The following is a 24,823-nucleotide window of genomic DNA, read 5'->3' as shown; positions in this document are numbered from 1 at the left end:
TAGATCTGAGCGCACATAACCACCGAATAGCGCTTGGATCACACACATACAGTTCAATTGCCATGGAGCCAAAGTCTTTAATTACACGAATAGGCTCCATTGCATAGCTATCTGGGTTAAAACATTCCCTTAAGTAAAGTCCTGATCAATCCAACGTTCGTATAAACAACTGAAATAGAAGCAGGGAAGGCTGGAGGCTCAGCGGTGCCTGCACGTAAAAGTATCCGCTTTTAGTGCACTGATTCTGGGCAGAGCACTTCTGGCCATCCAGGGAGCTCCATAACACCGCCACCGGGTGGCGATTGTGTAACCGCGACCAACCAGTACAGTCAATTAAGCTGCGGTTAACCGCAGCTACTGGGTGGTCAATTGACGGCACACGCTAGCTTCCCGGTGGTTGCGGCTTTCGGTAGTTTAACAGGGGAACACATAGGGACTGTACAGGCAGGGAAATAAACCGAACAAACAGATGAATGGAGGGAAAATAAATGTAATCCATATACAGACAGTTCTGTTACAGAAATATAAACCATTAAATGAAAACAGAATCTCCACAAACACACCCCACTAGTAGGAATCCTTTTTAATACTACACATGTATTTTTTTATTTTATTTTTTATTAAAGGGGCACTCTGAGCACCAAAACCATTATTAGCTTAAAGGAACACTATAGGGTCACAAATTTTATTCCTGACACTATAGTGTTTAAAACCACCATTTAGCCCCCTGACACCCTCTTGTCTCCCTAAATATAGTAAAATCTTACTTGTATTTAAGTTGCAGCTGCTGGCTCTGCCCCCGTTTGCCGGTGTCTGCTGACTTCATCAGAAGTGGTGGTTTGAGCCAATCACAATGCTTCCCCATAGCATTGGCTGAGACGGTCAAGGAGGCAGATCAAGGGCGGAGCCAGCACAAGTCAAACACAGCCCTGGCCAATCAACATCTCCTCATAGAGATGAATTGAATCAATGCAGCTCTGAGGAAAGTTCAGTGTCTGCATGCAGAAGGTGGAGACACTGAATGGCAGTGCTGCTCACTGTGCAGCACTGCCACAGGAAGCACATCTAGCAGCCATAAGGAGTGGCAAGTGGAGTTATCACTAGGCTGTAATGTAAACCGTGTATTTTCTCTGAAAAGACAGTGTTTACAGCAAAAAGCCTGAAGGCAATGATTCTACTCACCAGAACAAATACAATAAGCTGTAGTTGTTCTGGTGACTACAGTGTCCCTTTACTGTGTTTATTTATAGATCATGCCCTTGCAGTCTCACGGCTCAATTCTCTGCGGAGTTAAAGCACTTGTTTATGCAGCCCTAGTCACACTTCCCTACACATGAACTGTAAAGAAAGATCTCATTTATAAATTTTCGGTACAGTGTGTTTTGATTTTTAGAATTGCTTATCTCTGAAAGAGCCTGTCAGAACATCCTGTGTGTGATTGACAGTTAAATTTACAGAGCAGGAGATACAAAACAAAATCTAAACACTGTGCTGTTAGATCTGATTGAAAATGGAAGCTGTGTAAATCACAGCCAGTGGAGGTGTGATTAGGGCTGAATAAATAAATAAACAAAAGGGATTGAACTTCAAAATGACAGTGAGATTGCTGGGGCATGATCTATACACTAAAACTGCTTTAAAAAGCTAAAGTTGTATTGTTGCTTAGAGTATCACTTTAAACATTAAGCTGCTTCAACAGACTCTTAAAAATGTTCTTTCTTCAAAATAGGTGGATTTGCCAAAGTGAAACTTGCAACCCATCTTCTTACAGGTGAAAAAGTAGCCATTAAGATAATGGACAAAGAGGGTCTTGGGGTAAGAAAAATATAAAAAATATATATTTTTTTTTTTTTATAGAAATGCACAGCTAACATTTGCAGAATGTTCTTACAGGTATTCATTTTTTTTAAAGAAAAAAACGGGGAAAAAAACCTGTGCGGGTGTATTTAACCCCTTAAGGACACATGACATGTGTGACATGTCATGATTCCCTTTTATTCCAGAAGGTTGGTCCTTAAGGGGTTAAAGGCAATTCAGTCAGCAAAGAATGTTAAGGGAATGCCCTCCATGTGCCAGATTTGACAAAAATCAGCTTGTCCGTAAAACAAGGATTGATTAAAGAACCCTTGAGGCCAAGATGTTCCATAACTATTTTCTCACACATGCAGTTGCATTCTTGTTTAGCTGTTGCAAGCAAAGGCTCATTGTGAAATGGAAAACTGATCCAAGTGGATGCCTCTTGCCAACAGTTGGCTAGTCAATATGACAAAATAGTCTCTACTTTGTCATGTTTTGATTGCATCATACTGTTCAACGGTCTGTGTATTTTGGAAGTCTGAATTGACCGTTCACACTACTCGAGGGTTCGAAATGGAAATGTAATTATTAGAGCTACCTGGTTGACAAACATAGATGCACAGAAGTTCATTCCTCTTACTTTGACTTTTGTTGCCAAGTGTGTCATAATGAACCACTATTTTTTTTTTGATAGGATGATTTGCCACGTGTCAAAACAGAAATCGATGCTATGAAGAACTTTAGTCATCAGCATGTTTGCAGACTGTATCATGTGATTGAAACACCCAAAAAAATATTCATGATCCTGGAGGTTAATATTCTTTAGCTCAGCTCTCGGGGTGTGATGTGTTCTTCAGAATCCTTGATATTTTATCAATGATTGTTCAGCATAAACCTGTGGTCTATGATCTCATCCACCCCTTAACCATCCACTGCAAAACACATGCAGAGTTATTCACTAAAGTGAGAATTATTGGGAAATCAAAGGACATTTCAAAATGTAAGCCAAAATACATGAACTAGAAGCCTAGCTGACTTTGAGAAATCTTCCATTTCAGCAATTTTGGCCTTTAAATGTAAATAAACTTACTTGGAATTCCTGACAATTCTCACAATGAATAAACATATTAAAGAACACTCTAATTACTGGGTACAGAGACCAACTCCTCACCGCAGCCCAATCAGCTTACCGTGCAATGCTCATCATCAATCCTGATTACTTTTGTCCAATCATATGCTTCTTATAAAATTGAGGAAACCTTGCTTATGTGTTTCCAATGATTTTCTACGAAACCTGAAAAGAATTGAATCTCTGCTTTTGCCTATATGCTTGTAGAAACTGTAAGAGACGCCATGTTGCACCTTGAGGCTGAATGACTCAGATGTAGTATAGCAGGATCCAGGTGGAGCTTTAGAGAGTAAATAACTTATCCGTGATGAGGGTCCCCTCATCCCTGAACCGTTTTGTCCAAGAAGAGATGGATAGCATGTGACGGCTCTACTAATATGAAGTGAGGCATACATAGGCACCAGGATATAAGGGGAGAGTGGGAGGAACTAGTTGCTCCAGTACAGATATTTATCGGGAAAATAGGTAAAAATGTGATGATGTGGCGAAAGCACCAAACCAAAAGGGCAATGGGATTTAAGCCAATATTTTAATCTAGTTTGAAAATGTACTGTTTGCTGTATTCCTCCTTTTAGACCGCTTTGTAACTTTGTATTTAACCCGTTTTGGTTTTAGTACTGCCCAGGTGGAGAATTGTTTGACTACATTATTGCAAAAGATCGTTTAACTGAAGAAGAAGCCAGGGTGTTTTTTCGTCAGATTGTTTCTGCTGTTGCCTATATTCACAGCCAGGGGTATGCACACCGAGACCTTAAACCAGTAAGTGTTTCCAAAGCTGGGTTATATTTGCTTTAAAAATAAGTCTCTGCTACAACTAAGCTAATGGAGTCATTCACTAAACTGTGACTTGTCAGGAATTCAAGTTTCATGCCAAAATAGATGAACTACAAACATCGTGAAGTTGGACAAATGTTCATGTTATGCTACTGTGGGGCTAATATTTCAGATTCCTGTTTGTATTCCTGCTACATTCACTTTAGCTTGGAAATCAAACTCTTTGAGAATGAATGGTGTGTTTCCCTTCTGTCATCAACTGTCTGACACATTTTGATGTGCCAATAAATGCATGTTTATTTTTATTTAAGGTAGGCAGCTGTTTGAGCCCGTCCCCAAACCTTTTTAGAACTAGCTACACCAAATATATTTTTATTTTGAAATGTCTTAACATTTGAATATCTGTTGTTTTACATTTGTAATACCTTCCATCTTTAGAAAATTGTGTGCGTGCGCCCGCTTTATCGACGGAATCTAAACACACAGGCAAACTAGAAGTGCTCCTTTTCTAGTGCGTACATCGGTTTTGTTTGTGACTTGCATTAAAAATTACTGTGACTGTGTTAGAATGAACCTGTAAGTCAGGCCGTATGGGAACAGAATAGTAAAACACTGAAAATGTATGCTGTAGTATTGATATTGGAATGGGTTTAAATGAGGTTGTCCTTTACTCTCGCAGCTCCTCCACTGCATGCAGATAAAGTGCTCTGCTCAGGAGACAAAGTTATTGGCATGTAGTGACAGCCATTGACAAATGTCATGACCATTGCTTTATGCTATGCTAATGTCTTTTCATTTTCTGTTCTGCCAGGAAAATCTTCTTATTGATGAAGATCACAACCTGAAACTAATAGATTTTGGTCTTTGTGCAAAACCAAAGGTATGTTCCTGCCACATCTTTTGCAAATCTAGTACAAAGTTTCACCATTGTCATCTGATGATTTGTAGTAGATACAGCACACACAAAATATCTTTATCTCTCAAAAACAAACACAGTTATGGTGGTGGAAAACTGTGATTGAAAACCACTTCGAACTGGAAGTCAGTGGATAGTGAATACATTGTTAAACACAGATCTGGACACCAGTCAAGCCACAAGACTTGGTTTTCCCACAGAAATCTCAAATTTGCAGTGATGTTACTACTGCAAAGGATTTTGGATATGCTCATTAGTTCAGCAAATAATCAAATTTTTGCCTCATTCCATTGTAAACATTGATTTTTATATTGCATGGAATGGAAAATAATAGTAAAAAAAAAGTAGTTTGAAGCATAGTGAAATCTTTGTTAAATTAACTTATTCATGTAGCAAATAAGTTTGTGATCTGTATTTATTTATTTATTTAATTTCCTTAGTATATTCAAATGCAGCTGAAATTCTAAGCTCAAGCCTTTTTAGAGCATTATTTTAACCTCTTGCTCCCTCTAGTGTTTAAATGTAACAAATGCATATGTGCACTGTAAGTATTCTTGACCTACTTAGTGTATTTTATTCATTGCTCAAAAGCAGCCGTTGAACATGAGCACCACCTACAGGTTCAATTCTGTTCTACACATCGCTTTTCGTAAATATAAAAAGTATTTTAGTTTGTAAAATACTTGAAATATTATTCTCCCGATTGTGAACATGATACTTAAATTTAATGTTAACATATGTGTATAATGTGAATTCAAGCACGTCAATCTATTTTATACTTTCTGCAATTGTTTTACAAAATATAGTTTACTTTGCTTAAAATGGCTGTGCCACTTCAAGTCTTTATTGGTGTTTCACCAAGGAATTGGTTTTATTGAAATTCCATCACACCATGGAGATCTAGACAAAGCCTAAGTTGGCAAAAGGCTGCGCATCCGTCTAGAGTTTGTCAATTCTCATTGCCATCTCTAGCAACAGCGGTGGGAAAGGCTTCATCCTGTGCATTTGCAAGAGAAGCCTTGGAGAATCTTGCAGGTTCTCCCTCAATGTTCTACTCTAGCATATGCATGATCGTATAGCAGTATTATGGTTTCTGGTGAATGAAGCCCCTTAAGATAAAAGAAGATGCACGTAGAGATGTCCCCTTCGTGAGTGTTTGCAAAGTATGCAAAGATTTCCAAAGGTGTCTTTATCAGGCAAGTAAAGGAACTTGTGCACAAGGCTGTATTTCCTATGCCTTTGATAGACCTAAAATGAAGGATACAGTTTAAAGGGCACCTAGCATGATACTTTCAAACTATATTCATTTTAAGGAGCACACAATTTTATCTCTACATTGTATTAGCAATGTTGAAACTGTATAGATTGGGAGAAAACCTAATTAAAAATAGGCTTTTCTCTCACCTGTCATTCAATCTTCAGCATAGACTCTGCTGATGATTTGATTGGCAAAGGAGAGCAGGAAGGACCTCCCATGGGTGGTCCTTCTCCAAGTAAGCAGCTATGCACAGTGGTTGCAATGAAAAATGTATAACCGCTGCAAGCACTGGCTAGGGAATACAGGAATGGAGTTACTGATATCATGCAGTTCAGACGCCAGTAACAAAGCCAGTGTCACGCAGAATGCTTGCCCTGCTTGGGGTAGTGTCCCCAAGCCTGGTAAATGAAAGAAGAGAACATGAGGACCGGAGGAGGATGTTGCATGACGATGAACACCCATGATATCTCCAATCAGTCATGCATCTTTATGATGTATCCTTATATTGGGGGGCTAATTTAAGCAAACTTAAACTCCACAATAGGTTAATTTTATTCATAATATTTAAATGTTCTGTTTCTTGTGATAGTTCATAAAGTATAGACTAAAAGCAGTGAGTGGACTGATGCACTGTTTTTATTTACTGTGTGTTTATGGTTTTTATACAAGGGTGGCATGGATTATCACTTAATGACTTGTTGTGGAAGCCCGGCTTATGCAGCTCCTGAACTGATTCAGGGTAAAGCCTATATTGGATCGGAGGTAACATTTTCTCTTTTATTGTGTGCTTTTTTTATTTTGTAGTATAGTGTGCAAAAGTTGGATAACTTAAAGGACCATTATAGGCACCCAGACCACTTAATCTCGGTGCAGTTCTCCTGCAATGTTTTGTAAACAAATTCCACTGAAATCCCAATACAGTCAAAATATATAGGGAATACTTTTGTTTTAAGCATTTTTTTTTTCCTACGCTTGGAGTGGAGCAACCGCCGTCAAGACCTCCGCCTTTACTAGTGATGGCTGAGGGGAAAAGGCTATGTCTGTGGAGGGTCCCACTGGATCCTCCATACACATCAGTGTTTTACTCCAGCCCATGTGAAAGTGTACGGCACTGACGTTTAAAGAGGACAAGCAAGAAGGCAGTAGCCATGGACAGGCTTGTACTAAAGTGTGAGCATTCAAACTAAATTTCAAGTTTAAGGCCGGAATAAAAGCACAACGGGTTTTTCCAGTTCAGCTATTTTTGACATTCTTTTCTCATTTTCTCAATTTCCCTGTTTGAAATGGTTAACGAAGATATTTTGAAATTATATGTTTTCCAGCATCGAGGATCCCTTGGCACTGTTTACCTCTCCGCCTCCAGTGACCTCACGGAGGAGAAATTACTCCTCAGAGTATAATTGGGCACCTAATGTACATTCTATTGCCCATAGGAAAGATTCACGGCCATTTAGGAGTTAAATCACATTTGTTTCTGTGTATTCAGCCTTATCCACATTACCCCTGACTGTGGCTGACACAGCCTGCATGAAAACGAAATGGTTTTATTTTCAATCAAATGTAACTTACTTTAACAATCTGTAAATTGAGCTTTATTACATACAGGAGGCTCCTGCAAGGTCTAGCTAGTTGGCAGAGCAGGAGATACGAAATTCTAAATTTAAACAGTATTTGCGATAAAGGAAGTGTAAACATTAGATTACTCCCCGGCTCCTCCTAACATAGCAATATATAAGTATTCATCTGCAGAAGCTGATAACTGTATCTGAACTAGCATTCGTTATTACTTATTATATTTTCCAAGAGGTTCCTTGTGAGTACTTGTCTACTGACATTCTTGATGTATAATCGCAATAACGTATTTCGTTACTGATGTTATGTATCATTGCTCTTTAACATACATGTACAACGTAAAATAAAAATAAAGATTGTCAAAAAAAACAAAGAAAACATTAGACTACTCTTTACAGGAAGTGTTTAGGAAGGCTGTGCAAGTCACATGCAATGACATATGCCCAGGGTTGCATAAACAAAGTGATATAACTCATAAATGGCAGAGAATTAATTAAGCTAAAGTTGTTTTGTATATATATATTTTTTTAAATTCTATAATGTCCCTTTTAACTTAAGTTTATATGATAAATCTGTACTTTTTTATAAGTAAATTATGGAACACACTCACGGTGCCTAGAGAGAGATCAGCTATGCCTCACTGATGCCTAACAAGGCTGAAACGATCGTCTGGGGTTGCTGTATCTCTCGTGCAGAGAGAGCCGGCCTGTATTTTGGATCTGTTCTGCCCTTTTGGGTGGAATCAGTCTAAGATGCATTGTCTGGTTTTCTTTGTAATGGCACAAGATGAGCTAAAAACCAGCTTGAGAACTGAGCGGGGATCCACCGAAGGGCAGGCTAATTGAGCTGTTGTCCATCCTCAGCACTCTCTTGCGACTTGTTTTTTTTACACTCTTAGATGTAAGACCGCCATTGAGGATTTCTTACTCCTTTTTGTTAGCTCCCTGAGCTAATGGAAGTGGCAGGTGTGTTCTACTTGGTCTCTTCCCATGAAGAGACTGTTGGTGTCTTCTGGGGGGGAAAGGTTGAGGGCTTGCAAAGGCTGTAGTTCATAAGAAATGCAGTGTTTGCAAGCCCTTTTAGGATATACCTCCAATGAATACATACATGAAAAGTCCAAACGACTTGATTGTGACTATAGTGCATCGTTCATATGTAATTTAGAACGATTCCAGAGCAGCAGCTGGTTAACAATTGACAGAATGGCGCCAAAATTGTTACTTTTCAATTTAAATATTTTTGATTCTTCTGCAAACTAATGCACATGTCTGTTAGGCCAATGTGGTTATGGTGACAACCCACTGTAATGGTTATGTTGCCATCATTTGTGCTGTTCTGTATTGTTTTCTTTTTCAACGTGTCTTTGAATTCTGATGTCGTCCCCTCCCCCCCCCTCCCCCCAAAAATATTGACAGTCAACCTACTACATGGTCTTGTATAGACTATATCTGTTGCTTTAACATGGCTCTGTTAAAATACTTTAGAATGCATCACTAAATGTTAGTCCCTATATCTGGAAAAAGTACTACAGACATTGACCTGCAAATGTGTTCTTGGACTTAGAGAGAGAAAATAATTTTTTTTTCATTTTTTTTTTTCCATTTTTTTTTTTTTTTCTCCTACAGGCAGATATTTGGAGCATGGGAGTTCTCCTGTATGCACTAATGTGTGGATATCTCCCATTTGATGATGATAATGTCATGGTGTTGTACAAGAAGATAATGGTATGTGCTAGAAATATTTTGCAAGAAATGATGGTTTGAGATGTATCTCAAATAACATTACTTATTTTACTTTCTTTGTCCGTTATTCAGAGAGGTAAATATGATATCCCAAAATGGCTTTCTCCTGGAAGTGTGTTGCTGCTTAGTCAAATGCTCCAGGTAAGATCTGATTACTGGTCTGTAGATTTACAAATGTGTAAAGGTAAGTATTTTATAGCATAACTTTCCACATAATTGGTAGTAATTATCCATTTCCATAAAGCAATGCTGCGTGAGAACAGACCGCAATTTCATATGTATTTTGGTTTGTTTATAAAAGACTCACTTCTATCCTATGTGCTAATGGGTTTTAATTGACATATACTGTAAGCCTATCATGTAGCTTTTAATGAGAATTTACTGGATACTGAAATTGAAGTGAGCTAAGAAACAAACTGGGAAAAAATTTGATTTGGGAAAATGTTGTAACACTAAAGTTTACGGCTGGGTTATTTTTGCTATTTTGAGTTTCAGATTACTACAGTATTCAGTAAATAAAATGATGGGTTTTTGCTCATACACTCTGGAGAACAGATGACTTGACGGGTTAGGGCAGTAGGTACTCTACTGTCTACCAAATTATGTTTGCGGCCAGACTGGGAGTTAAAGGATAAAGGGACACTATATTCACCAGAACTACAGCTCATTGTAGTTGTTCTGGTGAGTAAAGCCAGTCCTTGCAGGCATTTTCATGCAAACAGTCTTTTCTGAGAAAATGCAGTGTTTACATTAAAGCCTAGGTACACCTCCAGTGGTCACTCCTCAGATGGCCACTGGTGGTGTTTCCCAGGGCAGTGCTGCACAGTGGTTTAGCTTGGATAATCAATTCTGATGTCCGCTAAAGAAGCGGATCGGGGGCAAGGAAAGAGATTGGTTAAAAAAAAATAAAAAATTTTAGGGGCGAAGGGGGGTCAAGCCACCTAACTAGTAGTTTTGACACTATGGTCAGGAATACAAGTTTGTGTTTCTTTAATAATGGATTCCCTGTTCATTGCTTTATAATTACTCCGTGGAACTTGTCAAGAATAAAATATGTTCACAAATGCTAGGGATCAAATTCCCCCCCTCCCCCCTCCTTTAAGTAAGTTAGCAAGGTATACATGTCAAGGAGAAATGATCAGAGGAGTGACAAAGAGGGAAAACATGACATGTACAGTTTTTTTTTTTTTTTTTTTTTTTTTTTTAATAGTGGACATGTGTGAGTTGTGTAGCTATGCAAGCGTGCTATGCTAGGTAGTGTGTAGTTAAGCTCGCTGACTACATTTATGGAAATGCTGGCTATATGGACACATTGCTTGATGCAAAAATGCTGTCATAGCATTCTATGGAGCTGCACAATTTTATGATTTGTAGCATAAACAAGCGTGACATGCCTTAAATTTTAGTATAAGGTAAGAACAGTTAGATCCTTATCAGATTAGGTTCCCTGGTAGGTGGGAAAGAAAGATACAAATTAGGGGCATAGACTTGTTACACAGATAATGCTTGCACATGTTGGTAGCGTTGGACAAGACTAGAGTTCTTATTAGAAGCATAGGGGCTATGAGTGGAGCATGTAAAATAAACACGTCAATGCACTTATGCCTATATTAATGACATGACATTGTAAAGTACATTGAGTGGTACATAATAACTTTACGACATGCATGTACAACTAATAGACTAGATAGTAGCCAAACATTCTCAGGCTAACTCTGTAGATCTATATTGTTTATGGGGTAGAATAGCTGAGAACAGTTAGCACAACACTGCCCGAGATTAGGCTGCTGCGTGTTAGCAGACATGGTACTTATAGGTAGAGCTTACAGAATTACATGCAAAATATGTATAGCTAAACCGTTGCTAGGCAAGTGTTAATAGTAGGACATTCAGGCTGTCATTCATAGTAGGCACAATATGAAAAGCAAAGAGGTCTTTAGCTTATACTCCATGGTTTTGCATAAATGGACGCTTAATAGAATAAGACAAAATAATACGTTATAAAGTAGTGTACTGTAGCATAGAAACCGCTGGCCCTTCCCTGCAATAACGGTCTGACCGTGTGGTATTGGAGTCTATGGCTGCAGAGAAGAGTCGGACCGTGACCATATCTACTCATTCGATTCCTGTAGATGGAGCCCCAGCGATAGTGTGCAGCGTTCTGCTGGCCTGCGGTGGGGAACAGCGGCTGTAGCCTATGCCTCTGCTCGGTAGTGCGGGAGAGTCTTTGGGCTTTGTGGCACGAGGTAAGTATGTCAGGGCATCTTCTGTGCTCTTACCGGCCCGCAAGGGGGTCTGTCGCTGGGATCTGTAGGCCCGAGCCGCAGGTGAGGCCGTTGTCCTCTCCACTCGAGTGCCGTGAGGGACTCTGGTTGTCTTACGCCTGATGCGGGTGCCTGGTTTCCGTCGTCTTGGTCTGAGTGTTGTGTTGCAGCAGCTGGCGTGGCCCTCCGCCCCTGCGGGTCAGTGTCAGGCTTGAGAGGAGCATTTGGGCATGATTTACCCACAAGGAGGTCGGGGTCTACACTTGTTTGTCTTGATAAGGAAACACTGCACACAGGACGCAACGCAGCCATAGACTCCAAAACAAGTGTAAAAAATAAAATGGAGTCAATAGATAACACAAATTTGTGTATAATTTATTGTAAAAATGCACAAGCCTCGGTCAACCAGGCATGTGGAGGGTCAGAATTTAGGAGCTTCTAAGTGTGACGTGAGTGTTCCCCCCCCTTTTTTATTTTTACCCATATGTAAGCCTACACATTGTTGCTGAAGAATAGATCTACTCTAAGAAATTAAAGGGGAAACTCTAGTGCCAGAAAAACCACCTCGTTTTCCTGACACTAAAGCTTCCCCCTCTGTCAAGGGCCACCTCCCGTGGAGCTGAAGGGGTTAAACCCTTCTGTAACTTACTTGGGTCCAGTGCCGATGTCCCTAGACCCTGGCATAGCTCCGCCCACACTCCTCCCTTTAGACTGGAAGAAAGAAGATTTCGTCTAAGGCAAAGGGAAGGTTTTTTTACTGTAAGAAAATCAGGATGTGGAATTCTCTGCCTGGTCTCTGGTTTTATCAGTCCATACAGATGTTCAAACAGCTACTGGATGGATATAATCTTAGGGTAATAACTGCTTGATCCAAGGATAAATCTGACTGCCATTCTGGGGTCAAGAAGGATTTTTTTCCTAGCTTGTTGCAAAATTGTGCTTCGAACTGTTTGTGTTTTTTTTTTTTTTTTTTTTTGCCTTCTTTTGGATCAACAGAAAAAAACAAATGTGAGGAAGGCTGAACTTGATGGATGCAAGTCTCTTTTCAGCTATGTAACTATGTAATATGTATGTCTTTGGGGTATTTCTAATCATGTGCTGTCTTTTGTCTCTAAATTAATCTGCAAAGGAGTTGGTGGCTGTATATGGTTTTTATGTGAGCTTTACAAGACGATTGTGCCTCACTTTGGTGTCCGTGCATATTCCCTCATTCTGATGTGGTGTTTTTTTTACTGGATTACTTAAACTTTTTGTGTTATACATATTGTCTTTAGGATCGTCAATTTTGAGACTAAAACATTCATCTCTATTATAACTTTTATTCACACATACTAGAGGTGTTTTTTATTTTATTAAAGCATTAACAAGTCCATTGAGGGCTCTCTGTCTGAAGAGAGATATGGTCTATATCTCTTTAGAACCTCCTGAATCCTGCACTTCACACTCCTGGTGTACCCTATTGTTTAGATATTACAAATATTGTATCCATTACCCAACGGTAGCACGGAGGGTTATTTAGAGACTGTCACCAAGCCTGCTACCCCTAGGATCACAACAAGCCAACCTTTCTGCCAGACATGAAGAGGGGGTATTTTCCAAGGTTTTATCCCGGTTCTTTCCAAGGGCGAGAAGGTAACAAGTCCTGGCTAAAAATGTAGTGGTCAGTGACCATCTGTTCTTTTGGCGATAGGGCCGTAGAAAAAGGCTGGGGAATTTGGCAATGGTGGCAGATACTTATAAGCTAGTGTTCCTGGCCAATTAGGGCATTGTTGTGCTGCCATGTACTTTAAGAGTTTAAAGGTTTCAATTCTATAGAGCTATATTGAAATATAACTATATTGATTTGCAAATGTTGTCAACAGGTCGATCCAAAGAAAAGGATTACAGTCAGGCATCTGTTGAATCACCCATGGCTCATACAGGGTTATTCCTATCCAGTGGAGTGGCAAAGTAAAAGTCCAGTAAGTCTAGTTTTATCGGTGGAGACTACATAGCAGGAAAACCTACCCTGCACATAATGTGTCACTTTGCAGGCAATGATGAAATCAAACTGTCAAACTTTTTTAAAGAATATGAAGAGACTGCACCCAAATACTTCATGCAATTTTCACACTGCCATAAGCGTTTGTGATACTGGTGCTCATCGTATGTTTTAATATGTTTACTTATTTAACACATTTATCTGTAAAGTGTGACAAATAAAATTTAAATGTAGAATTCCACACCTCTTCATCCTGCTGCTGTCAGGTTCCTCCATTTAAGATCCCTGTTTATCATTGATATAAGTTCTGGTAGTCTCCATGCAGAGAAGAAAAAACAAACTTTCTATTTCTCCTTCTAATTTGCTTGCAGCGTTTACCTTGTCTGAACAGAATTATAATGTAATTTGCCAAAATTAAAATAAACTAAAATAAAAAACTAACACTTTTTTTTATTATTATTCAATAGTGAGTTCTAGAAAAGTGACAGTTCCCCTTTTAACAATAGAAAGCATTTTAGAAAAGTAATTGCATGTCTTTTACATTGATTGCTGACCTCATTCCAATGATATTTAAATATTTTAATGTTGCATGAACTAAACAAAGCTTATTCGAATGGATGACGGTAATTTCCAGTTAATTCTTGCTGTTTATGTGTAGTGGGAGGAGATATAAATATTCTCTCATACAAAATACACAATGCAGTATTCCCTAAACAATGATTTTAAATCTCACCGGTTTTGTAATAGTTTTATTTAAAAACAGCTCACCTAGGCAAAAAATAATGGGGGTTTAGTTACATTATATGATCAGATATTGCATAAGTCTGCCACAACGTCAATGTACCTCATTCTTGGCATGTCCTTCTCTAGCAGCCTAATGCCTGCCTATGTCACTAAACCCCCATTATTTTTTGCCTAGGTGTAGTGTTTTTAAATAAAACTACTACAATCTGTGAGATTTAAAATCCATTGTTTAGTGAATAAGCGAATGTCCTGGATTGTGTATCTTGTATATTTTGGCCCCAGCAGCACCCTATAATGTATGCATATTCAGGTGAGTGCAGCCCTCTTGGTTTTTCGTGTGTGTTAGTAGTATAATGTTTTAAATATGTATTTATTTTTCTCCAGCTAGGATACATTGATGAAGACTGTGTTACAGAGATGTCTGTTTTCTATAAGCATAGTAAAACTAGCACATCGCATCTGATATCTGAGGTAATGTGGCCCCTCACTTCTACTGCCTCTAGTTGTGCTGTACTTGGGCTTATGGAGCTCACTCATACTAATAAGAGTGTTAGCCAGTCATGTTAATCTAAAACCTGTGAAAATGCGGCTTGGGCACCCATTTGGCTTACTTCCGTGTGTGTGTGCTTTTGTTTTTGTGTGTGTATCTCCCGCCACCCCCCCCCCTTTAAGAATTGCAATTTACTTTGTCTGAGTGTGAAATTATATTATAGGGAGTTCTTGAAGTCACATACATTGGTGAGGTCCCAGGGAACTTGTATGGTGCTTGTAGTATTCCTAGTGATCAAACTTTTTGTTGTTTTTTTTTTGTGCAAGTGAATACAAGGCAAAGTCATATGCCACAACACTAATACTGAAACGTAAATATATAGTGTAAACAGTGGCATGAAAAACTCACACATTTTTTGTTTTATAGGAACAGATTTAACTAGTCTGTCACGTCTCAGATATGATTAGCTTGCTTATCAAGATTAGTGAGACATGGGTACAGTACCATAGCGAATTGATTTAAGTAAAACATGAAGGTAACATGTGAGAACTATTTTCTGATAGCATGGTAGTCGCTTGCATAATTAATGGCGCAAGCCAACTCTAGCTAGACATGCCTAAACAGTATGTCTTTAAACTCGATAGAACATGCTAAGTGTTCTTGGGTGTGCAATAGCGCTGGTACAGGTGATGCCTGAGCTTTCTTTTGACAAGACGATGTGATTGTGTAGAACATCTCTGCTAATAATAATTCAGGTGGCACATGCTTCTTGGAGGTCACTCCAATCAAAAAGTGTATTAATCAACCGCTGGTTTAAGGTTAGAGTATCCATGCTGGAATGGGACAGCATGTGAATTGTATACACTCATTAAATATTGGCATCCTGGAACTCTTGTTACAGGTTGCTTATCATATTGCCTGTGGAGATACAGCTATAGCGGCAAAATCAAATATCTGTGTGCAACTTGTCTTACTGAAACACTGCACATACACACTTCAAATCACGAACATGAATATGGTGCTTGGATTAACCCTTTAAACACTCAATATGCAGACTACAGTAAATTTTGGCATTGTTGCTGTTATGTTTATGTATGTATGTATTATTATTATTGTTTTTTTAATCTTTAGTGGGATTATGACCAAACTACAGCTACCTATTTACTGCTTCTGTTAAAGAAGAGCCATGGCAAACCAGTTCGCTTGATGCGCTCAGTCAATGTTAGAGAGCATCCTGTCAGCTCTTTTAAAGACCTTCGAGTAGGTATATGCTGCAATCTGAAACTTTACGGTATCCAGAACAGATCGTGTTTGTGTGTTTAGAAAATTTACAAATTAACTGGAGAACAGAGTTAAACTAAATGGGAGATACATCTGACAAACCCTTAATGTTGACAAAAAAAATGATAATGTAATGGGCATTTTGACAGCACTATGACTACTACCAGGGCCGGATTAAGAGCACACTGGGCCTGGTGCTGATAATTATGATGGGCCTAATTACAGAATCTTATTGACCAAAAACACTAAAACAGTCATACCTCCCATGCGTCATGTATCTGATAGAGATGGTGCTGGAGGGAAACTCATAGGATGCGGCTATAAGAAAACACATACTCTATTCTAATCTCTCTCTAATTTTTGCTTTCATCTTTCAAGTAAATCCATAACCCCTAGCAGCAGTGTCCAGTGAAACAGGAAGTCAATGGGCGGGGTAAAAGGTTGGCCACTGGTGCGAATCACGTGACCAGACCTGCCAAAAGGGGAGAACATGCCCAAAAAGGGGGCATGTCTGTCCAAAGAATTTGAAGGACAGCCCTGCATGAATGCATGTCAGGCTGCCCGCCAATCTTGCAGGCTGTCCAACTAAGGGCATACTATGCAGGCAGCACCCTAAGCTTGACATAAATGCATCTAATATTGCGCTCACTCCATGCTTTCTAAGGACTGTCCCCTAGCACTCACATGTCCACTTGTCTCCTTACCTTCTTACTAGCAGGCAGAAGTTCCTGGTATATAGTCTGAAACAGAGAAAAGGTGTATGTAGTGAGTGTAGAAGAAAGGGGACATGCCACAGTGTTAGAGAGACCAGCGTCAGCATTACCTAAACTAATTTTATTGTCAGCCAGTCCACACAAGTTTTGTTCCCATACATCCCTCTTAAGCTTTCACACTTAAAGGAACACTATAGTCACCATAACAACTACAGCTTATTATATTTGTTCTGGTAAGTAGAATCATTCCATTCAGGCCTTTTGCAGTAAACACTGTCTTTTCAGAGAAAATAACTCCACTGGCCACTCCTTAGATGGCTGCTAGAGGTGCTTCCTGGGGCAGTACTGCCTAGTGTGCAGCACTGCCATTCAGTGTCTCCACCCTCTGCATGCAGACACTGAACTTTCCTCATACAGATGCATTGATTCAATTTATCTTTATGAGGAGATGCTGATTGGAATTGTGCTGGCTCTGCCCCTGATCTGCCTAGTTGACAGTCTCAGCCAATCCTATGGGGAAGTATTGTAATTTGCTCAGACCACCACTTCTGATGATGTCAGCAGACAGTCAGTTCAGAGGCAGAGCCAGCAGCTGCAGACTTGAATACAAGTTATATTTTACTGTAACGGATCGCCTGGCACCCCGACTTGGTACTTCCGTTAATGGATGCTCCTAGCGCTTCCTGAGGACTCCAAGCACTCTGGCAGACACCACAATCACCGAATCCGAGAAACCTTTAAATTCTCCCAAGCATATGCATGCTGTAGACCATTGAATAGGAACCATATGAATAGGCTTGTACTCCTAGCAGTCAACTGGAAGAGCATACAATAAATCCTTCCCCCCAATAATGAGACGACACATCACTTTGAGGGTAAAACAGGAACTCTCTGGCTGCTAGCTTGCAGCCCTTTTTATTAGGTGCTCCCATGGAGGGGAGGGACACACACAGTAACGTACATTAACCAATCACACAATAGTTACATCCCACACATAGCCCTCCCCTCTACCTGTAAACTAATTATCTGTACACACAGGAAAATACAATTATCATAGGTCGGGAAAATACAGTTTTTACACAACATTCATAACTCCCAAAATATACATCACATTCGCATAAAAATACATATTCACAATCAATCCATTCAGGGGAACAACATACTAAAAAATCATACGAATTGGACCAGGGGTTCAAAAGTTAGTACAAATGTGCATTTGACCTTCTGGAAGCATGGTTTTACAGAGCCCTCTATCCTGGAGACAATGGGGGGGAAGTAATCCAATTATCTAGGACTAGAGGCAGACTCCATTAACCACATGGTTGCAAAACGACATAAAACACTTTAAAATACATAAAGTCACATTTTACACATAACACACAGACATTTCACCTATCCCCAGATAGCTGGGATCTGAGCGCACAAAACTACCGAATAGCGCGCAGATCCTATTCACACAGTACAATTGCCATGGAGCTAAAGTCTTTCCCATAGTCTTTCATTATATGAATAGGCTCCATGGTATAGCTATCTGGGTTAACACATTCACCCAAAGTCTGGTCCATAGTCCAAAGACAAGAGGCGGGCAAGCAGCCCCCTCCAACGACACGTGGCGAGGTCGGTTTCGCCACATTTACTATACTTAGGGAGGCAAGAAGGGGCCAAGGTGGTGGTTTTAACATAATAGGGTCAGAAATACATGATTGTGTTCCTGCCCCTATAGTGCTCCTCTAAGCAAGAGTAACTACTCACAGTTTGATTCTGCTGTATAGATGGATTGCTCCCAGTGTCTCAGTCTCGCAAGTCACCCAGTGTCTCAGTGTCCCTATGTATAACAGTGTCAGTGTCCCCATGTCGCCCAGTCCCCTAGTCTCTGTGTCCCCATTTCTCCCAGTGTCCCAATGTCTCAGTGTGTCCCCATGTCACTAGGATACTGGGGACACTGAGAGACATGGGGACACTGAGAGACATGGGGACACTGAGAGACATGGGGACACAGAGACATGGGGACACAGAGACATGGGGACACAGAGACATGGGGACACAGAGACATGGGGACACAGAGACATGGGGACACAGAGACATGGGGACACAGAGACATGGGGACACAGAGACATGGGGACACAGAGACATGGGGACACAGAGACATGGGGACACAGAGACATGGGGACACAGAGACATGGGGACACAGAGACATGGGGACACAGAGACATGGGGACACAGAGACATGGGGACACAGAGACATGGGGACACAGAGACATGGGGACACAGAGACATGGGGACACAGAGACATGGGGACACAGAGACATGGGGACACAGAGACATGGGGACACAGAGACATGGGGACACAGAGACATGGGGACACAGAGACATGGGGACACAGAGACATGGGGACACAGAGACATGGGGACACAGAGACATGGGGACACAGAGACATGGGGACACAGAGACATGGGGACACAGAGACATGGGGACACAGAGACATGGGGACACAGAGACATGGGGACACAGAGACATGGGGACACAGAGACATGGGGACACAGAGACATGGGGACACAGAGACATGGGGACACAGAGACATGGGGACACAGAGACATGGGGACACAGAGACATGGGGACACAGAGACATGGGGACACAGAGACATGGGGACACAGAGACATGGGGACACAGAGACATGGGGACACAGAGACATGGGGACACAGAGACATGGGGACACAGAGACATGGGGACACAGAGACATGGGGACACAGAGACATGGGGACACAGAGACATGGGGACACAGAGACATGGGGACACAGAGACATGGGGACACAGAGACATGGGGACACAGAGACATGGGGACACAGAGACATGGGGACACAGAGACATGGGGACACAGAGACATGGGGACACAGAGACATGGGGACACAGAGACATGGGGACACAGAGACATGGGGACACAGAGACATGGGGACACAGAGACATGGGGACACAGAGACATGGGGACACAGAGACATGGGGACACAGAGACATGGGGACACAGAGACATGGGGACACAGAGACATGGGGACACAGAGACATGGGGACACAGAGACATGGGGACACAGAGACATGGGGACACAGAGACATGGGGACACAGAGACATGGGGACACAGAGACATGGGGACACAGAGACATGGGGACACAGAGACATGGGGACACAGAGACATGGGGACACAGAGACATGGGGACACAGAGACATGGGGACACAGAGACATGGGGACACAGAGACATGGGGACACAGAGACATGGGGACACAGAGACATGGGGACACAGAGACATGGGGACACAGAGACATGGGGACACAGAGACATGGGGACACAGAGACATGGGGACACAGAGACATGGGGACACAGAGACATGGGGACACAGAGACATGGGGACACAGAGACATGGGGACACAGAGACATGGGGACACAGAGACATGGGGACACTGAAACATTTAGGGAAACTGGGAGAAATGGGGACACTGAGACACTAGGGACACAGACACTGGGAGACATGGGGACACTGAAACATTTGTGGACACTAAGACACTAGGGACAAAGAGACATGGGAACATACACTGGGAGACTAGGGGACACTGGGAGACCTGGGGACACTGGCTGGGAGACAGACACTTGGGGACACTGGGAGACATGGGGACCGTTGTGGACATAGACATGGGGACACTGGGACATATAGGGACACTGGGAGACATGGGGACCGTTGTGGACATAGACATGGGGACACTGGGACATATAGGGACACTGGGAGACATGGGGACACTAGGCACACTGAGACACTAGGAACACAGACACTGGGAGACATGGGGACACTGAAACATTTAGGGACACTAAGACACTAGGGACACAGACGTAGGGACAATGGGAGACTATGGGACACTGGGAGACTAGGGGGACAATGGCTGGGAGACAGACACTTGGGGACACTGGGAGACATGGGGACAGTTGTGGACATAGACATGGGGACACTGGGACATATAGGGACACTAGGAACACTGAGAGACATGGGGGACATGGGGACACTGGGAGAAATGGGGACATAGTGTCTCCGTGTCTCAGTGTCTCCCAATGTCCCTATGTCTCACAGCATCCCCATGTGTCCCCTAGTGTCCCAGTGTTCCCATGTTTTCCAGTGTCCCCAAGTGTCTCAGTGTTTCCAGGTCTCCCAGTGTCTGTGTCCCCATGTGTCCTAGTGTCTCAGTGTCCCCTAGTGTCTGTGTCCCCATTTGTCCCCTAGTTTCTGTGTCCCCTAGTGTCTCAGTGTCCATATATGTCCCCTAGTGTCTCAGTGTCCCATAGTGTCTCAGTGTCCCCATGTGTCCCTGCTGCCTTTCCCCCATCCCTCTCTTACCTGAGCTGTAGAGCTGCTGTCTGGACTCTGTGCTGTGTTGCTGCTCAGTGAGTAGTAGAGAGAGGCAGGGATATGCTTTAACTTCCTATCCCTGCCTCTCTCCACATACAGTGACCCCTACTGGCCGGTGCTGGTATTGCAGAGTAATCTCCATTTATTCTGAGAAAAATACCTGTATTTATACCTGTAATTTGTATTGCCAGTATTACTGCAATACTGGCATGGCCAGGCAGCCTCAAATACCAGTCAGGTGGCAAACCAGTAAAATACCAGTCAGATGGCAAACCTAAGAGTAGTGTGTGTAAAAAAAAAAAAAAAAGTTTTTTTTTTTTTTTTTTAAATGGGCCTACTCCATTGGCCTGGGCCTGGAGCTGCAGCTCCATCAGCCCCTATGTTAATCCGGCCCTGACTACTACACCAAGCTGTAGTGGTTATGGTGCTCAAGCTACTAGGTCTGCTACCAGCTAAGTGTCAAAACTATTTTTGAGTGGTTTGACACATTGTTTTCCAGGTGCCCGCGGCACACTTTATTGCAAATGTGGCTACATTTCCAGCTGGTGCTCTGTCTATTAATGCTATCTAAATTTTTACGAAAATCACTAAGTGCTATTTCGCTAATGCAGAAATGTTTGGTCCAGAACTGAGGTACAGTGCCAATAGCCAATAGGATGTAGGGATTATGGTTCTTAGAGTGAATCCTTAAAGGAACACTTTAGCATTAGGAATGCAAAGCCCACCTCCCTCCACCCAGAGATTAAAGGGTTAATTTTTTTTTTTTTTTTAAACCATTTTTTCCACCCTCTGCTTTCAATTTTTTTTTCAACACTAAGATCCCTCTGCACTGGATCGAAATCCTTTAGTCACGTCACGCCAATGGAGGAACAAAATGCACATGCTCGCATTGGACCACCTCCATAGGAAAGTATTGAATCAGTGCTTTCGGATGGGAATTTTGAAGACCCTGTATGCAAAGCGGTTTCACAGTTCACCTTCATGAAAAGCCTGCAGTGGCTGTCTGCAAGGGATACTGCACCCGGACCACTTCAATGACCTGAAATTGTCTGGGTGCCTATAGTGTCCTTTTAAAGGGACACTCCACTGCCCAAATACAAAAATATCACTGTTTAACCCCCTTAAGGATTCTTAGGGAACCGGCTCTAAATGCCAGACGGTGGCATAGAATGCCTAAGGCGTCGTTTGTACTTACCCGGTCGTCGGCAATCCCACGCTGGCGATCGCGGTATGTGGACTTACCTGGGAGCCCAGGGAGTCAGTTTAGGCCCCCCTGGGCCATGTGTTCACGAGGTCCTTGCGATGAGCTCGCGATCACATGGACGGCTATGCCAGCAGGGGGAGTGCCTGTAATGACAGGTACTCCCCCTGCTGCCTGTAAAAAAAATAAAGTTAATAACAGTTTAAAATAAAATACGTTTTACTGTTTTGAAACACTAATATGTGTTCAGCGAAGTCTCCCGAGTAGAACAGTACCCATTATGTACAGGTTTTATGGTGTTTTCAAAGTTACAGACTGCGTTTCAATTTTTTCACATTGAAATTCACCAGGTTGGTTATGTTGCCTTTGAGACCGGACGGTAGCCCAGGAATGAAAATTACCCCCATGATGACATACCATTTGCAATAGTCGACAACCCAAGGTATTGTAAATAGGGTATGTTCAGTCTCTTTTAGTAGCCACTTAGTCACAAACACTGGCCAAAATTGGTGTTCAAATTAGTTTTTTGTATTTTTCACACACAAACAAATATTAACACTAACTTTAGCCAGTGTTTGTGACTAGGTGGCTACTAAAAAAGACTGGACATACCCCATTTGCAATATCTTGGGTTGTCTACTTTTTCAAATGTTATGCCATCATGGGGGTAATTCTTATTCCTGGGCTACCATACAGTCTCAAAGGCAACGTAACCAATCTGGCGAATTTCAATGTGAAATAACTGAAAAATTTAACATGCTATTTCACCCTGTAACTTCCCAAAACGCCATAAAAACTGTACATAGGGGTTACTGTTTTACACACGAGACATTGCTGAATAAAAATGTGTATTGTATTGCAGTAAAAGCAAACCGTATTATGACATTCAGTTAAAATGTCACGTAGAACTAAAACAAATTCTTATTTTTTTCCCTTTTTTTATTTTTTTTATTTTATTCATATTAATCCCTTAAGACCGCAGGACGTACTATGCTGTCCTTATTTGGGCGGCTCTAAACGCCGCAGGACGGCATAGTAAGTCCGGGGCGGTCTTACCCCCCACGTGGCCGGCGGCACATGGCCGCTGCAGATCGCGGTCGGGGGGCATGCCTGGCCCCCCAGGCAGCCCCCCTGTGCCTGGGGACCGCGGTCTGCAGCTTCCGATCGCAGTGACAGGCTGTCACTGCGATCGGTATTTACCATGTGTCAGCCGATTTTAAAATCGGCTGACACATGGAGCCGCGGCATTTTTAATCTGCAGATCGCGGTCGGGGGACATGCCTGGCCCCCCAGGCAGTCCCCCTGCGGTCAGTGACCGCGATCTGCAGAGTATGATCGCAGTGAGAGGCTGTCTCTGTGATCTGAATGCAGAGACAGCCTCTCCCTGCGATCTGATCGTAGTGACAGCCTGTCACTGCGATCAGAGTTACTATGTGTCAGCCTATTGGCTGACCCATAGTAACTCCAGGCAGGATCCCCCTGCAGATCACGGTGGGGGGCATGCCTGGCCACCAAGGCACTACCCCTGTGGCCAATTACCGTGATCTGCAGGAGGTGATCACAGTGACAGCCTGTCACTGTGATCACTGATCCTGTGTGTCAGCCAGTGATGTAAAATCACTGGCTGACACTGTCTCTGCCCCTCTCCTGTAATAAAAATAAAATATTAGTTAAAAAAATAAATAAATTACAGTTACACATCAAATATACTTAGATCATTTATATATATATTATATATATATGATCTAAGTGTGTATGTGTGTGTGTGTGTGTGTGTGTGTGTGTGTATATATATATATATATATATATATATATATATATATATATATATATATATATATATATATATATATATATATATTATTACACACTAAGTGTATTTTAATATTTATATATATATATATATATATTAATATCAAAATACACGTAGAAGGATATTGATTAAATATATACATAATTATAATTATATATATATATATATATTTTATAATAAAAAAAATATAAATACGTTAAAAAAATAAATTAAAAAATTAAAAATATATATGTGTAATTTCGTTCTAACTGTATTTTGATATTAATATATAGATATCAAAATACACGTAGAACGAAATATATATGTATATACCTAAGTATATACGTATACATCACTATATGTATACCTATATATAAATAAAAATAATTGTAAAAAAATTATATATATATATATATATATATATATATATATATATATATATCCACACACATATATATCCACACACGTGGATATATAATAATTTTACATATATATTTATGTAATAATTTTACATATATATTTATGTAATAATTTTACATAATTAGGTATCCTAATTAATTACAATTTGCGGGACCTGCCTAACAACCCAGGCCGAAAGTATAGGGAATTTAATTTGCTAGCACTATAATTAACCCTATAACTTTCCAAGACACTATAAAACCTGTACATGGGGGGTACTGTTTTACTCGGGAGACATCGCTGAACACAAATATTTGTGTTTCAAACCCGTAAAATGTATTACAACAATGATATCGTCAGGGAAAGTGAAATGTATTGCATTT

At 41.1% G+C, this 24,823-nt stretch overlaps 1 protein-coding gene across 1 annotated transcript in view; it reads left to right on the top strand.

Moving 5' to 3' along the window:
- Positions 1–24,823, top strand: part of MELK (maternal embryonic leucine zipper kinase) — a 47,507-nt gene that overhangs the window by 7,483 nt on the left and 15,201 nt on the right. Inside the window, exons 3-12 of the mRNA XM_063457274.1 lie at positions 1,730–1,815; positions 2,492–2,608; positions 3,542–3,685; positions 4,512–4,580; positions 6,544–6,636; positions 9,072–9,170; positions 9,261–9,329; positions 13,315–13,413; positions 14,562–14,648; positions 15,799–15,927. Coding sequence (XP_063313344.1) covers positions 1,730–1,815; positions 2,492–2,608; positions 3,542–3,685; positions 4,512–4,580; positions 6,544–6,636; positions 9,072–9,170; positions 9,261–9,329; positions 13,315–13,413; positions 14,562–14,648; positions 15,799–15,927 — 992 coding nt within the window. The remainder of the gene's footprint in view (positions 1–1,729; positions 1,816–2,491; positions 2,609–3,541; positions 3,686–4,511; positions 4,581–6,543; positions 6,637–9,071; positions 9,171–9,260; positions 9,330–13,314; positions 13,414–14,561; positions 14,649–15,798; positions 15,928–24,823) is intronic.

Source organism: Pelobates fuscus, chromosome 5 (genome assembly GCF_036172605.1).
Source record: "Pelobates fuscus isolate aPelFus1 chromosome 5, aPelFus1.pri, whole genome shotgun sequence".
Lineage (NCBI taxonomy): Eukaryota > Metazoa > Chordata > Amphibia > Anura > Pelobatidae > Pelobates > Pelobates fuscus.
This window is presented reverse-complemented; position numbering and strand designations above follow the sequence as displayed.